The 15403-nt window shown below is 32.1% G+C and overlaps 1 protein-coding gene across 8 annotated transcripts in view; it reads left to right on the forward strand.

Moving 5' to 3' along the window:
- The window catches only part of Ssadh (succinic semialdehyde dehydrogenase), a 275075-nt gene that overhangs the window by 150835 nt on the left and 108837 nt on the right, over positions 1-15403 (forward strand). For all 8 annotated transcript variants that reach the window (XR_015038809.1, XM_085808726.1, XM_085808725.1 and 5 more), the window contains 2 exons: positions 644-763; positions 2076-2198. Coding sequence is in view for 7 of the 8 variants with exons in the window: in XM_085808726.1 (XP_085664852.1) it covers positions 644-763; positions 2076-2198 (243 nt within the window). In the remaining variant the exon portion in view is untranslated. The remainder of the gene's footprint in view (positions 1-643; positions 764-2075; positions 2199-15403) is intronic.

Here is a 15403-nt window from a genome sequence, read left to right on the forward strand (position 1 = left end):
AGTAAGTACTTATTGGGATAATTTGTTCATCTGGGCTTATCTATATTGGGCTGCTTATAGGAACTACCAGCCTTCTCTTCATGTAGAATAAAAAAAATTAAAAGAAAAATGGAATATTTAAACGAGTTTGCATTTAATATTTTACTATGTAATACAATCTATATCTTCTTGTGAAGTAAGTAGCAAGCATTTTATTGTGAAATTAATTTTTTTAACTGCAGTTTCAAAACTTTTCATCTTAATTTTTGTAGTGTCTGTTGTTTTTTCCCCCACTTTCCGCAAGCTGTAAAATTTTAGCAATCTTGCATGAATATATGACTTATTCTGCATTGTATGCAAAATACTGTATATTGGCTTTCTTTTAATAATTTCATCATTGGTTATTTTTAAAAAATAGCAACTCAGTTTAAAAAGTAATATTGTTTTATATAACAGCATATAAATTATGCAAGTTTTCTGTAGTTTACAATATGTGACTCATATTTTTATGAATGAAATTCTTCTGCATGCTAAGTATTTGCATTTTATAATGTAAACTATTTTGGAGACATTACTTTTAAACATATCCTGAAATACTATGTTTACTGAAATTGACTTTTTGTGCCGTATAAGCTGTAAACAATTTTTTTTTGTTTCTTTTCAGTGGAGGCCTAATTATACCACAGTAGGACTAAAAACAATTCACAACTTTTACGGTTTTCCCAAAGAAAAGACATATATTAATGGCAAATGGGTCACAGCTAAAGATAAAAATGTTTTTTCTGTAAGCTTTGATTTTTTTCACCCTCACATTTCTTATAATACTGTTCTGATTTTTTTGCTTTTTGCCGTAATTCCTTTGTCACAAATTAAATGCAGTAAAAGCTTGACTATCCAGAAAGCCCAGGAATTGCCAGATACTTGAAATTTTCAGGTAGCTGAGTATATAAAAAGTGCTATTCATGGTAGGAAAGCCAAATAAAAGAGAAAATTTCTAGTCTAAAATTATAAAAACTGTTATCAACTTGAATATCAAAAGCCTATAAATGCCAACATACATTAAATTTATGTCATGAACTGTATGATAGTCAGTAAGAAGTCATTCTTCTGTTCATTATTTCATTTCAAAAGAGTGGGTTTGTAAGCTACCATGATGTCTGGGTACCTCATACTTTAACAAAGCAGAATATGCTTACTTGAATTTTGGCATATGGTTCTTTGTTGGTGGAAAAAAAAGTAAAGTTCCATTTTTCAAACAGCTTATTGTAGGAGCTGAGAAGAGGATACTGTACAGTAATGCTACAAGAAAGAGATTATGGTCAAAAGAACCTCCTTTAGTAACTTTAAGAGAAAGGCTGCATCCCCAAAAGTAATGCTTTGTGTATGATGGGACTGCAAAGGAATTATATGCTATACATTTTTGTAACCAAATCACACCGTAATTCAGAAAAATACTGTTCCCAAATGGCAGTTTTAAAAGCAGAAATTAAGGAAAGCACCTAGACCTAACCAATCTTTGAGGTGTCTTCCATCATGAAAGTGCTTTGCTCTACATTTCAGGGAATCTGAGACAAACTTATTGAGCATAGCTTGACATGTTTTAAGTCACCCTCCAAATTCACTAGACATTGTCCTTCAAGATTTTCATCTCTTCAAAGCATTTCAAAATTTTCTGAATGACCTGAAGTTCACTTCTATAGAGTCAAATAGCAAGCTGATAATGTGAATAAGCCTAATGATTTTTTTAATGGAATTTTTTTAGCTGCTTGGGGGATGGCAAAAAGTAATAAATAAAATGGTGCTTAGGTGGTTCAATGAAAGCTCCTTATGCTTTTGTGCTGTTTCATTTGTAGTTATATTATATAAACAGAACTTTTTGGGCGACCCAATATATTCAAATGCTAGTACTTTGTGTGTGTGATATACTTAACTTGTTATTGTTTGAATAATTTGATGAAGATCATGTAATCATTATACAGATTTACATTTTAAAGTTTATATTAAATTTATAAGTTTCTGAAATCTTTACTATTTATATTATTTCTCTGATGACCTTTATTTTTGGAATATATATACATTTTCTGTTATTTTTTAAGGTTGTTAACCCAGCCAATGGCGAAAACATTGCAATTGTTCCTGATTGCAAAGTTTCTGATCTTGATGATGCAATTGAAGGTTCCTTGGATGCATTTAAAACTTGGAGCAACACTACTGGCAAGGTTAAATTTTGTTTTGGAAAGTTAGCTTAGATGCTGAGAAATTTTAATGAAAATTTTTTAATACCATTGTTTTAACATAAGTGATTTGACTGCTATAGAATTCTTATTTAGAGTATTTAATGTGCTAATTTTTATGATTCAAAATTTTCTTGCATATAGAATTTTTTCATTTAAGAAATTATTCTCACAGTTTCTAATGATGTGTTATTAGTGTTTACTTTGAAAGGTTTTTATTTCTGTGAAAGATCTAATTGTTATGGTATGAGAAATTTATCTTATTTAAACTATTTTGGATTTAATCCCTTTTCTGTTGCTTTCCTAACGTGCCTTCATGGTGTAGTGGTTTTGCACGCTGGGCCGGTATTCCAGAGGTCTGTAGTTTGATTCCCGGCTAAGGTGGTTGCTAATTTTTCATCTTGCCTGCTTCCAAAAAAAAAAAAAAAAAAAAAAAAAAAAAAAAAAAAAACCTAATGTCTCTACACTGTATTTATGACATCATATAACTTGGCAACTTATCAGTGAACCTAACAAATATGTTTTAGGCTTATTGAAAGAACTCGTCTGGAGAACCTGAAATACAGAGAAATTTATTAGCATTTAATTGAATTAAGAGGAGTTGGAAAAGTGTTGCTTTCAGTATTTATTGCTTTATACTTAATTTAAGTGTAAATAACAGTTGTTTTTTTTATTTTAGTTCTTCCTTAGTCTTTGAATTTCATCGAAATCTGCTTTACGTCAGCTGATATCGATCTGCATTCTTCTACTATCATATTTGGTCATGAACTGAAGCGAGTAATTTAATAATCATAGTTTCTTAATTCTACAAAATCTTGAATGTTTGGGAACAATCTTCAATATTCTTTCTTATTCACTTCCATGTAAGAATTTACAAAGCTGCACCTTTCTTATTATAAACTTCATTAGATCTTTATCCAACTGAGATCCACTGTAATGTTGGATTTCAGATAACATGAAGTTTGTATTTTATTCATACTTTCATTTAGTTTTATTTACTTAATATTTCTTGGCCACTAATAATTATTGTGCATTTTGTTTCTTGCATGTGGCAACAGAACAGTATATGAAGTTAGCAAAAACAGCATGTGCATGTAGTAGGTAGGCTTATTAAAGAATGTTTTGTTATTTACATAAGTGCTGTATTTATTTAAGATCCAAACCTATTTTCAACAATAAATGAACACTTAAGAATATTTTTATTAGTCTTTGATATCCTGGTAGCATAATAGTTTATTTTGATGTATAAACAAAACAGTGCAGCCCACTTTCTAACTTAGCCCTATATCTCATCATATGAATACTTTTAATATTGCTTGATTAAACACATTGTTCATATAACTTAGTGTGCCGATGGGACATAAGAATGCCTTTCCAATATTTTTTAACCAAGTCAATGCTTGTTACTACAGAACTGATCCTTTGTTAGTACTTTTTGAACTTCCAGTATTACATACAGCACAACGTATATTTCTAACTCTTCTAAAAATTGCAACACTGGCCCCATTCTATCAGAATTTGTGTGTGGTTTGGCTGTCTCCCTAAATGCATGTATTAACTGGCCAGATGCCTCTAATGCATAATAACCTGGCCAGGGATCAAACCTTGCTGGGGCCAACACACTCTTATCCAACATAACAGCTTCATCAGACCAATTTCAAGACTCTTGTATTGCATGACTAGATATACCAACAACTTAAAATTTACACTATACCAATTTAATATCTAAACCTTTTCAGTTTTCTTTTGCAGCTTTTATGTTGGATGCTACTATAACAACTCAGGAGCTAGTTCTAATTAATTAAACAGCAAGTCCTTAAATCCAACTTTCACTCCTTAGTGTTACCTAAAAGCTATGATTCAAGTTATTGCTTGTAGCTTAATCTATTTTTCAAAACACAAATAAACAAGGAAGTAAATCTGAACTTAACATTATTCTACATTACCACTTGTGAGGGTAAATTATAATATAGAACAAAATACAATTACTGTGACTTTGCAGAAAAATGCTGAAATATAAAATATTTGTGGATACACTGTAAGCTTTTTCTAGCAAGGCTACAATATTCTGGATTAGACAAACTAAAATTAACTTACCATTTAAGCTGTCTTCTAATTCAATTCACTAGAGCAGTGACATTCTCTAAATTGCAGGGAAAAGCATCAGCCACATATGCAGCCAAACTTCTAATTATTTTTCGTTTTATGGTTATGAATTCTTTTCCATACATTATATTTATCCCTCACTAATACTTGCCAATCAGTTTTATCAGTTTTACATAATTCTCTGCACTCAGCGAGTATATGCTGAAACAAGATGTAAATTAACATTTTAACTGTTAGTTAAACTCAAAATAAAATTAGATTAAACAAAGTTAGATAATCTAAAAAAAGTTGCAGGTTTGCATATTGATATACTATGGACAAATTGGTATGGATGCATTAAATAAAAAAGTATTACCTATTATGATACTTGCATTTTTAAATACTTTTTCAAATGCAACCCGTGAAAGAAATTTTTGTAACTAAAAAGAATTTAATGGCATTTCAACCAGATTCAGGTATGAAAACATTAGAAGCAATTTTCACTGAAAAAATAAACTTGCAGACAAATAGAAAATGTTATAGAAAAATATTTTCTGATTTGGAAGTTAAACTTACTAAGCATGATGCTTACAAATATTTACATTCATAATTTGTAAATAGATTGTAAGTTATATTGCAGACTATGAATTTACTGGTGTCTCTTTAAATCATCATTCAGAATAAGCTGGAAGAAACTGACAGTTTATTATAAAAAAAATAACACACAGCAAAATGAATGCAGTAACTGCTGGTTATTAAACTTACCAGTTAATAAAATCAGCTACATATTACATTCAGATTCCCAGGAACAAAAACAAATATTTACTAATCAATAAAAAAACTGCCATTTATTAAATTCTTCTTTGTTACTTTTAGATTGGCAAAAGAGTGATTCTTCAGTACCAGAGATTGGTACCTGTGAAAGCTGTTTGTAGTTCACACAATTTATTGAAAATTGTGGCTTATTTGTAGTTAAGGTATATAGTGCTTCAAAAATCCAGTTTGACCAAAAGTTTGGCCAGTGTAGTTTTACCCCCTCAGATCCTTTCAGACACTGTTTGCAGAATGCTTTGTCTGGGCTGGAGCTAAAATTTCTTATCTTAAAGCAATCCTGTAGGTGCACTCTAAATGAGTGATTTTTTCCTTTCTGAACTCCAGCTGATACAGGTAGTGGAAGTACAACCTATTTATTCCATCTCTGAAGGATTCCACATTAAAAAAAAATTGATTCCTATTTTGCACACACATTATGGTCACAGGAAATTCTCAGAAAACTTCATAAAATGTTCTTTAGTTTTATAATACATTATCAGTTTTTGAATGTAAAAGAAGAAGTAGCTGTAAGCTGAAGAAGAAAAAAGATAATGTTGATGATGCCTGTTAACCATGAAGTAGGAAATTGATTTAATAGGCAAATCATAGTCTTTCTGCTGGCTAAGGAACATGAGTTCTGAAATTGGACAAATCATTAGAAAAGTTTAAAACTGCTGTATGCATGATGTATTTAAAATCCCTCAAGAGGAAAAACTTAAGCCTGAGGGGGGGAAAGAGAACATAAAGCATCTCAAGGAAGTGCAAAAGGGATCGGAAATCAAGAGATGTTGAAACTGCTCTTCGAGAAATGTTTCAAGCTGTGAGACTGAAAACGTCCCTATTTCTGGAGCACTTTAGATCAAAATAACTGTGGAATTCACTAAAATGCCAAGAGAGAACATAGCACCAACTGATGGTTTACAAAATGGAAAAAGAGAAATAACACTGTTTATCAAAAACTGTATGGTGAGAAGCAAGAGACAGATACTCATGCATCTGATAACTGGATAAGAGATGTTTTACCTTAGCTTGCCTAAATGATTACAAGCCACGTGAAATTTACAATGCAGACAAAACTTGTTGTTTTTACAGAGAATTACCAGAAAATGCACTAGTGTTTAAAAGTCGAATACCAGTTTAATAAGCAGACTAGTTTTTAAGAAGCAAAAGAATTTGTTAATGTCTTATTAATGTGCAATATGGATGCAACATTCAAGAAGACACTAACTATACTGCACACCCCTTTGATCTCGTTTTGGAAATCATGAAATAAGGATTTCTTTCTACAAATTCAGTTTCCATAATTGAACCTTTAAACTGGAATATTATTAAAGCTTTGAAATATTATTACATAAAACATGTTCAAAAATGATAAACAACCTAAAGCATGTGAAAATGCAAGTACTTCTATGGAGATAAATAAAACAGTATCTTTGCTAGAAGTCATGCCTGCTGTAGTCAATCCATTGTAGGTAGTCTGCCAAAATACAAAGTATAGGTTTTATTTAGGAGAAGCCTGAGAGGAATTGTAAGCTGTAGCCAGTGTTTTGAAGATCACCGAGTGAAGGTATGAAAATTATTTTTAGAATGCATTGCAATTGATGATAATGTTGAGATAACATATTTCAAACCCCAGGCTATGCTTCCAGTGCCAGTGTTTCAGCCATTCCAAGATGTCCTGGCGTGGGACCCTGACGTGTGCTCGGTGTTCGTCGGTTGGCCTCGATAGTGATAATTGCACTTAATTGCACCGCTGCAGCACTGTGTATTAATTGCAAGGGTGACCATCCAGCATTTTCCTGTTCATGTCCAAAAAGGAAAACAGAAAATAAAGTCCAGATGGCAAAAGGCACTAGGAACATCTCATATGCTGAAGCCAGAAAACTAGTTCAAAGCACACATATTCAATCAAACAAATCATATGCCAGTGCCGATAAATCTACACGTACCATAGCCACCCAAACTTCAGTAAGTACACAGACTCCACCAAATAAAACTCAGCAGACTGAAAGCAAGAAAAAGGAAAATCCAACACATGTCATAAAAAATAAAGAAACAGTTATTTCAAGATTGTTAAAACAATCTTGAACACTTTGTAAGTATTGTATCCTTTTCTTCAAATGACTTCCATCGATTGTGTCAGAATCAAGAGTATCACAGTTGGTAGGATTTGGAGTTTTGTGGAGAAAATGTGCCAGTGTTTATGGTAATGGCCCCTTTGGATTCTCTGACAAATAATGTAATGGTTTCTTATTGATTGTATCTCTCAGTCACATAAAATGGTTAACATTTCCTCATAATTTAGATTAGTTGTGTGAAGAATTGTTCTCTGTAGATCTTTAATACTGTGCATCTTATGCTCCCCCTATCCACCATACCATGGTGCAGTTGGTGGGTTAAAATTCCATTTTATCTTGTCTTTTGCTGACTGTACACTTGAAAGATACATGTTAAGTAAAATTTTGGTCATTTCTGTTTCATCACTGGTTATAGACATAGAAACATTTGGCTTCACTTTTCTTCAGTAGTCACAAAATCTAATTATCCAAACAATCATACAGAAGATTTTAGAATATTTCGAAAAATACAACAATGGATAACTGGATTTCTCAGTTGCTTGAATATTTGAGGCACATGATATGTTTTTTTTTCGCTGTTGTAAGGCTTTTTTTGGGGCAAACTATATTTGTTACAGGCCAGGTAATTTCAGGTTTCCTTAACCATGAAGGACTCTCCCACCATCTCGTTTTGAGCAATTTGCACAGAGTACAAGATCAAGAAGGTAAATCTGCCAGATTAAGTTCACCAGGTAGAATGTCTCCAGCATCTGACATCAGTCAGCTTTCGAATTTCTTTAACTCTTACCAACAAAGCTATTGCAGGGCTCCTTCTTAGCTATTCATGCTAGTACCAACATACAGTCTGTCCAAAAATACATTTTTAAAGGTAAATTTGTAACTTTCAAAATAGTTCCTAATTGTTTCGCAACGGCAACTCCAAGAAGTTTTGTTCCAAATACAGTAAGCTGGTTCATTGGAGCTACTCGGCCCTTTGCAGATACTAAACGTAGAAATACTGCAGCTTTCTTCTCAAAGCGTAAGAATGCACAACAAACATATGCATTTGTAGATGTGACAGAAACGATATGCAGTGTGGCAATTTCACTTCATTCCAGCAACATCTGTTAGTGTATAGAAATACAATATTGTATTATTCAACAAGAGACAGGTGGTTTGACCATTCCTTATATTTCACTAGATCTTCCAGGAGTGGTTCATTGCAACTAGGTTTCCTTTTTCGGGCTTCTCATAGCAAGAGCTTTGGCAACAGCATTGTTGGATATTTAAAACTGATGGAATTGTATGTGCTGTTGATTGTTATATATGTAACTGTAACTGTATCTATTATTACCTTTAATCATAACTGTAATATAGAATAGTGAATGAGCAATGTAGAATAAACAATGTTTGTGTACATCGTGTAATCATCGCTGAGTACATACCGAACATATATAAAAAAAAAAAAAACATGCCACAGTCGAGTCGACCGTAGATTAAAAAAAGAAAAGCTTTTTTGAAGAACCATGCAGCGTCCGTAAAGATATTCTAAACAAAAACATGATGGGAAGTTGTTAACAGTGAAATCGAAACTTCTATCAGTGGTAAGTGCGTTGTTTATTTTTATGTGAAGTGGCTAAAAATACGTATATATAAACTGTTTAAAGTTTTAAATTAAATATGGATGGATTAAAGCCACCAAGTAATCTAAATTTCGAAGGTCATTTAAGCGAAAATTGGAAGAAATGGAAACAAAAATTCCAAATTTATATGTTAGCGTCTGGTGGTATTACTAAATCACCTGAAATTAAAGTAGCTATTTTATTGCATATTACTGGTGAAGAAGCACTTAAAAAAGTTTAATACTTTTAATTTAAGTGAAGAAGATAAGAACGATGTTGACGAAGTAATTGAAGCTTTCGAAAATTTTTGCATACCGAAAGCAAACGAAAGTGTTGATAGCCATATATTTTTCTAAAATTAAGGCATAATAACACGCCAAATAAATATTAATTCGGAGGTAAAACAACAAAAATCAGCGTTATATTTTCAAAATTTTCGCGGAACTAGTTTCGATGGTTTTATCGAACCACCATTCTCAGCTGCAAAACCGCAAATGCGATCAGTTGTGCTTTTGCAGCTGAGGATGGTGGTTCGGTAAAACCATCGAAACTAGTCTTGCAAAAATTTTGAAAATATAATGCTGATTTTTGTTGTTTTACTTCCGAATTAATATATTTTTCTGTCGAACACAACATGTAGATGAATAGTTTGATGATTTCTTAACTGATTTAAAGAAATTAAGTAGCAACTGTGGATTTGCAGAATTAAAAGGTAGTTTAATAAGAGATAGAATAGTAAGTGGAATTCTAAATAAAAATCGCAAAGACAGATTATTAAGGGAAGATCAGTTAACATTGGAGAAATGTATTAAAATGTGTAAAGCTTCTGAATTAGCAGAACTTCAGCTGAAAAATTTTAACTGAAGAAAATAAAATAGAAGCGATCAAACATAATAAATTTCCACCTTCAGAGGAAAAAATCAGCCTTGTACGAAAAACTATCATGTAAAACAAAAGCAACAAAATGCTAAATCTTCAAACTATCAAGGTAAAAAGTACAATAATCCGAAACCATGTAGAAAATGTGGAACTTTTCATAAGTTATACAATTGTCCTGCTTAATAAGATTTGCTTGTACTGTAAAAAGAAAAATCACTTTTCTAAAATGTGCACTTATAAAAATGTTAGTGTTGTACAGAATAATTTAGAGCATGAGTTACATAATAATTGAATATATTTTATGGTCAGTAGAAGATACAAATCCATTTTCTAAAAATAGAACAGAATGGTTTGAAAAACTAAAAGTAAAAATATCTAAATATTTATTTGTTAAGTTGGATACTGGATCTCAGTGTAATGTGTTACCATTGCCTAAATTTAAACAATTAAATTTAGATAAATGTTTGACTAAATCAAAAGTCACTTTAAATAATTACAATGATACTACAATTGATGTAGTCGAAAAATGTAAATTATTATGTGAAACATCAAAAGGGAACAAGGGTGAAATAGAATTTCAAGTCGTAGCATGTGATAAAATTGTTCCAGCTATTTTAGGTTTACCTACATTGCAAAAATTAAACCTAATACAAAGGATTTGTACAGTAAATCCTGATTCCAATGAAAAGGTACCAGAATCTTTAAAAGGATATCAAGATTTGTTTAAAGGAACTGGGAATTTAACTGGATATACATATCATATTAAATTAAAACCAGGAGCTGTTGGTAAAATAGAACCCTGTAGGAACATTCCACTTAGCTTATTAAATCCATTAAAAAAGGAATTAGCAAGAATGGAAAAAGATGGTATTATAAAGAAAGTTAAGTTAACCAACCAACAGAATTCGTTAATTCATTAGTGGTAGTAAGGAAAAAGGATGGAAACTTAAGAGTGTGTTTAGATCCTCAGCACCTTAACCAAAATATACTGAGAGAACATTATCACATACCAACCTTTGAAGAAATTTCATCTCAAATGACAAATGCAAAGGTCTGTAGTATTTTAGATGCAAACAAAGCATTTTGGCAAATTAAACTGTCAGATTCAAGTTGTGAATTTAATACATTTAACACTCCGTTTGGTAGATATTGTTTTTTGATGTTGCCGTATGGACCGAGTTCATCACCAGAAGTTTTCCGCAGAAGTTTTTCTGAAATTTTTGTGATTTAGAAGGAGTTCAAATATATATAGATGACTTATTAGTTTGGGGTAAAGATAAAAAAGAACATGATTTAAGATTAAACAAGTTGATGGACAGAGCCAGAGAAAAGAATGTTAAATTCAATTTAAATAAATGTAAATTTAGGCTGAATGAAGTGAAATATATGGGACATATATTTTCTAAAGATGGTTTAAAACCAGATGAAGACAACATTAAGGCTATTCTAGATATAAAACCACCAAAAAATGTGAAAGAATTAAAAACTTTCCTAGGAATGATTACATATGTTTCTAGATTTATACCTAATATATCAGAATTGACATCATGTTTAAGAGATTTGTTGAAAAAACAAGTTATCTGGAACTGGAATGCAACACATGAAAAAGCATTTAGAAGACTAAAAGATGTCTTCGTAAATAAACCAATTTTACAGTATTATGATATAAACATGCCAGTAGTTTTATCTGTAGATGCATCTCAAGAAGGACTAGCAGCAGTCTTACTGCAGAATAATTTACCAGTAGCATATGCATCTAAGGCATTAACAGATACACAGAAGAATTATGCTCAAATTGAAAAGGAAACTTAAGCTATTGTATTTGCGTGTGAGAAATTTCATCAGTATATATTTGGAAAATATATTACTGTGGAAAGTGACCATAAACCACTGGAATCAGTTTTCAAAAAGCCATTAAATAAATGCCCTGTAAGATTACAAAGAATGCGTATAAGATTACAGCCATATCAGTTTGAGATAAAATATAAACCACGAAAAGAACTTTTTATAGTGGATGCATTATCAAGATCATTCACTGATAAAGGATCTGATTTCTGTGAAGGAGCCATAGAAGCTCATGTTGGATTGGTTGTATACCAGTGTCTAAAGGCAAAATGGAAGTTTTTCAACTGGAAACAGAAAAAGATGAAGAACTACAAGTTTTAAGAAAATTAATTAAAACTGGATGGCCAGATGAAAAATGTACGGTTCCAGAACTGGCAGAACCATATTTTAACTTCAGAGAAGAACTATCAGAAGCAAGTGGATTAATATTTAAAAATTCCTGTGTTGTTGTACCAAGAAGTTTACGAAAAGATATGTTAAGTAGAATTCATTATGGTCATTTTGGAGTTGTAAAATGCAAGATCAAAGTAAAAGAAATATTATATTGGCCAGGAATGTCAAAAGAAATTGAAGATTTGGTACTGAATTGTCAAACAGTACCAAATCTTCAATTTCTTTTAGTTTACAAAACCTAATACTAAAGAACCAATGATATCTAAAGAAATACCTAATGGTCCATGGGAAGTACTGGGAACAGATTTCTTTTACTTTCAAGGAAGGGATTATCTAATAGTTATAAATTATTTTAGCAAATATGTTGAAATTGGACATTTGGAAGATTTGTCAAGTGTAGCAGTGATAAAGCAATTGAAATCAATTTTTGCAAGACATGGTATTCCGAAAATAGTGTATTCAGATAATAGTCCACAATATAATTGCAGGAAATTTAAAGACTTTGCAAGAAGATGGAATTTTGAAACCAGATCTTCAAGTCCAAATTACCCACAATCTAATGGAATGGTTGAAAGACATATTCAAACTGTCAAGCGAATGTTAGAAAAAGCTGTAGTTGACAACAAGGATCCATATTTAGTATAACTGGAATATCGTAACTCTCCTATTTCAGATGAAATTAAGTCACCTTCAGAATTGATGTTTAGAAGAAAAGTAAATGGATTGATGCCTATAAAAGAAAATGTCGTCCAAGCTAAACAATATGAAGACCATAAACAACATTTACTAAAGAAACAAACCTTACAAAAAAGTTATTCTAATAGGAATGCAAGACCGTTAAAACTACTGAAAATAGGAGATCATGTTTACATAAATGAGAAAGGGAAAAAACTGAATGAAAGAGGGAAAATTATAAAAAAGCAGAAAGACCACGTTTATATAGGATTATTAGAACAGATGGAAGAATTGTAGAAAGGAACAGAAGAGACCTTCTTAAAGGAAATAATCAGAAAGTTTGCAATACAAAACAACTATGAGAATGAAGTTATAGATGAAACCGAGATACCTGAGAATAGCAGGAGCACTACAAATTTAGATGTGCCTGTAAGTCTTTCAAAACCTAAGAGAAGTGTTGTGTCACCAAATAGTGAAAGAGGTATAGTATCATCAAATTTTTCAAATGGACATAACTACGTTACTTGATGTGGTAGTACTGTTAAGAAACCTTATTATTTAAAAGACTACATTTAATTATACTATTATTATTATTTTTTATAAAAAAGGGAGATGTTATGTATGTAACTGTAACTGTGTCTATTATTACCTTTAATTATAACTGTAATATAGAATAGTGAATGAGCAATGTAGAATAAACAATGTTTGTGTACATCTTGTAATCATCACTGAGCACATACCCAACATATATAAAATACAACACAGAAGTAAATCTTTTTGGTAAATATTTTATGTAATTTCACTAAAGTATCTGGCAGAACACAGTGCAATTCATCAGAGGTAGCATTCCAATTAAGACTGAGTACCTTTTGATTCCCATCTTGAATTCCTGGTTGAGACTAGCAGTGTAAATTAAAGCATCCTTCTTGTATTATTTCTGAAGCTTGTTTTTGGAGTAGGTGCAATTCCTCTCCATCATCTATACTTGTAGCTAAGTTGTCATACTTGTAGTAAGTAAAAACCTGCTTTTCTCTTCTCTATGGTAAATTTCAGCTCTTCTGTTTGATATTTTTTTAAATTGAAAGCATGCAAAACAGTCGTATTTAACACAAAAGGGCTTGTTGTAACATCAAACATTACACAACAAAGTCTATATTCTTTTAATTTTCCAGGAGCCTTCCACCATAAAAAATCGGAGTACATCTCGGTCTCCTGGTCATATGCTAAGCTCCAGGAAAGCTTATTTGATATCTATTATTACTCTTACAGCATGCAGTTGGAATCTATTCAATTGTGGGAGAAACAGTTGTATAAGACTAGGTCCTGTACTTAGGCAATCATTTAAGGAAGCACAGCCAGCAACTCTTGCCAAGGCATCGAACACAGGGTGGATCTTTGTGGTTTTACCTGATAACTTAATTAATGGTTTGTGAGGTAAAAAATGAATGCTACTCTTGATAGAAGGCGGCTGTATTTCTTCTATCTATTATGTCTTCTTTCTCCCACTGCAAAAACATTTCGTGATATTTGTCAAAGCTATCCTCTGTCCATAATCATTTAGAGACATACTGCAGCCTCATTTTTAAGCTATGTCATCATGTAGAGGAGGATGCCCCACTATCTAAGGTAAAGCCACCTCATATCGATTGTCACTCTTAACAGTTAAAGTGTCCTTGAAATGCATTAAAGTTTCATCTTCTAGCACCCTTTTGCTTTTTTGTTCAGTCGGATCATGCATATCCAAAGTTTCTAACTCTCACATCACTTTCACCTGAATGTTTTTTAGGTAGAGTGTGATTCTGTTAACTACTCCTCTTTCCCCAGCCAGGCAAGATCTCTACAGCTGAAACTAATGATAATACAGTAGAGTCCCAAAAACTTGCCCTTATGTGGACCGAAAGAAGGCTGAGTTTCTGAAAATGCTGGGTTGTCGGGAAAGGTTTTAAAGTGTATAAGTATGAATGTTTCCTCAGAAAATACAGTACTTGCATGTATTGGTTGCTTGAGAATAGAAGTTTACAAAGAGTTCAATATTATAACTCAAACTACCAAAATACCCTTAAACAAAGGGAAAATGCATGCTTTATGAAGCCATAGAGCCTTTCCTATGAAAATTAATGAATACATACTGTACAGTAATTTACCTGATAAGACAGACCTCAGAAAAATACTTTATGGAGGCATAAAGCTGTCTATAATGAAAACTAACCAGCCGACTTTGCAAACACTGACTATTTATTTTTAAAGAAATCCATAATGTACTGTTGTTTTCCGCACTGAATTCTGTGTTTTGCAGCTGCATCACGAAAACGATGAAGGAACAGTAAGTCTATTACTGACACACCTTGTTTTTCAAAATGCTATAGGGAGGTTTCGACAGCCTTTAGTCCCTTACTATGCGATATTTTTGGGGCTTGTACCATGGAGTCTTCAAAGTCAACGTCTTCATCATTTTCCAGCATTTCTTCATTAACTGTGATAGCAGCAATTATTTCTACATCGGACATAATATCTTGCTGGGTATCATTCTGGAACCACTGTTCGACGTCATTTTCATCTGCTTCTGCACATCCAGAAACTCTTTTCAGGAGGTTGAGTAAGTTTACATTTTATGCATCATCATGTTCAACAAACTTATTTCCCTTGTGATGAGTTTTTGCCAGGAACAAACTAGTGTTCATGACTGTAACTCATTTCAGGCATCCGCCACCCATCCAACTACATCTAATAGGTTAATTTTGTTTTTTTTTTTAAAGTTCTGGATAAGACCTTGACCATCATCGTTTGCAGAAAGAAGAGAGGATAACAGCTTGCGCCTATA

This window comes from Stegodyphus dumicola, chromosome X1 (assembly GCF_044657685.1).
Source record: "Stegodyphus dumicola isolate Sdum_Otavi_A_Nest chromosome X1, ASM4465768v1".
NCBI lineage: Eukaryota > Metazoa > Arthropoda > Arachnida > Araneae > Eresidae > Stegodyphus > Stegodyphus dumicola.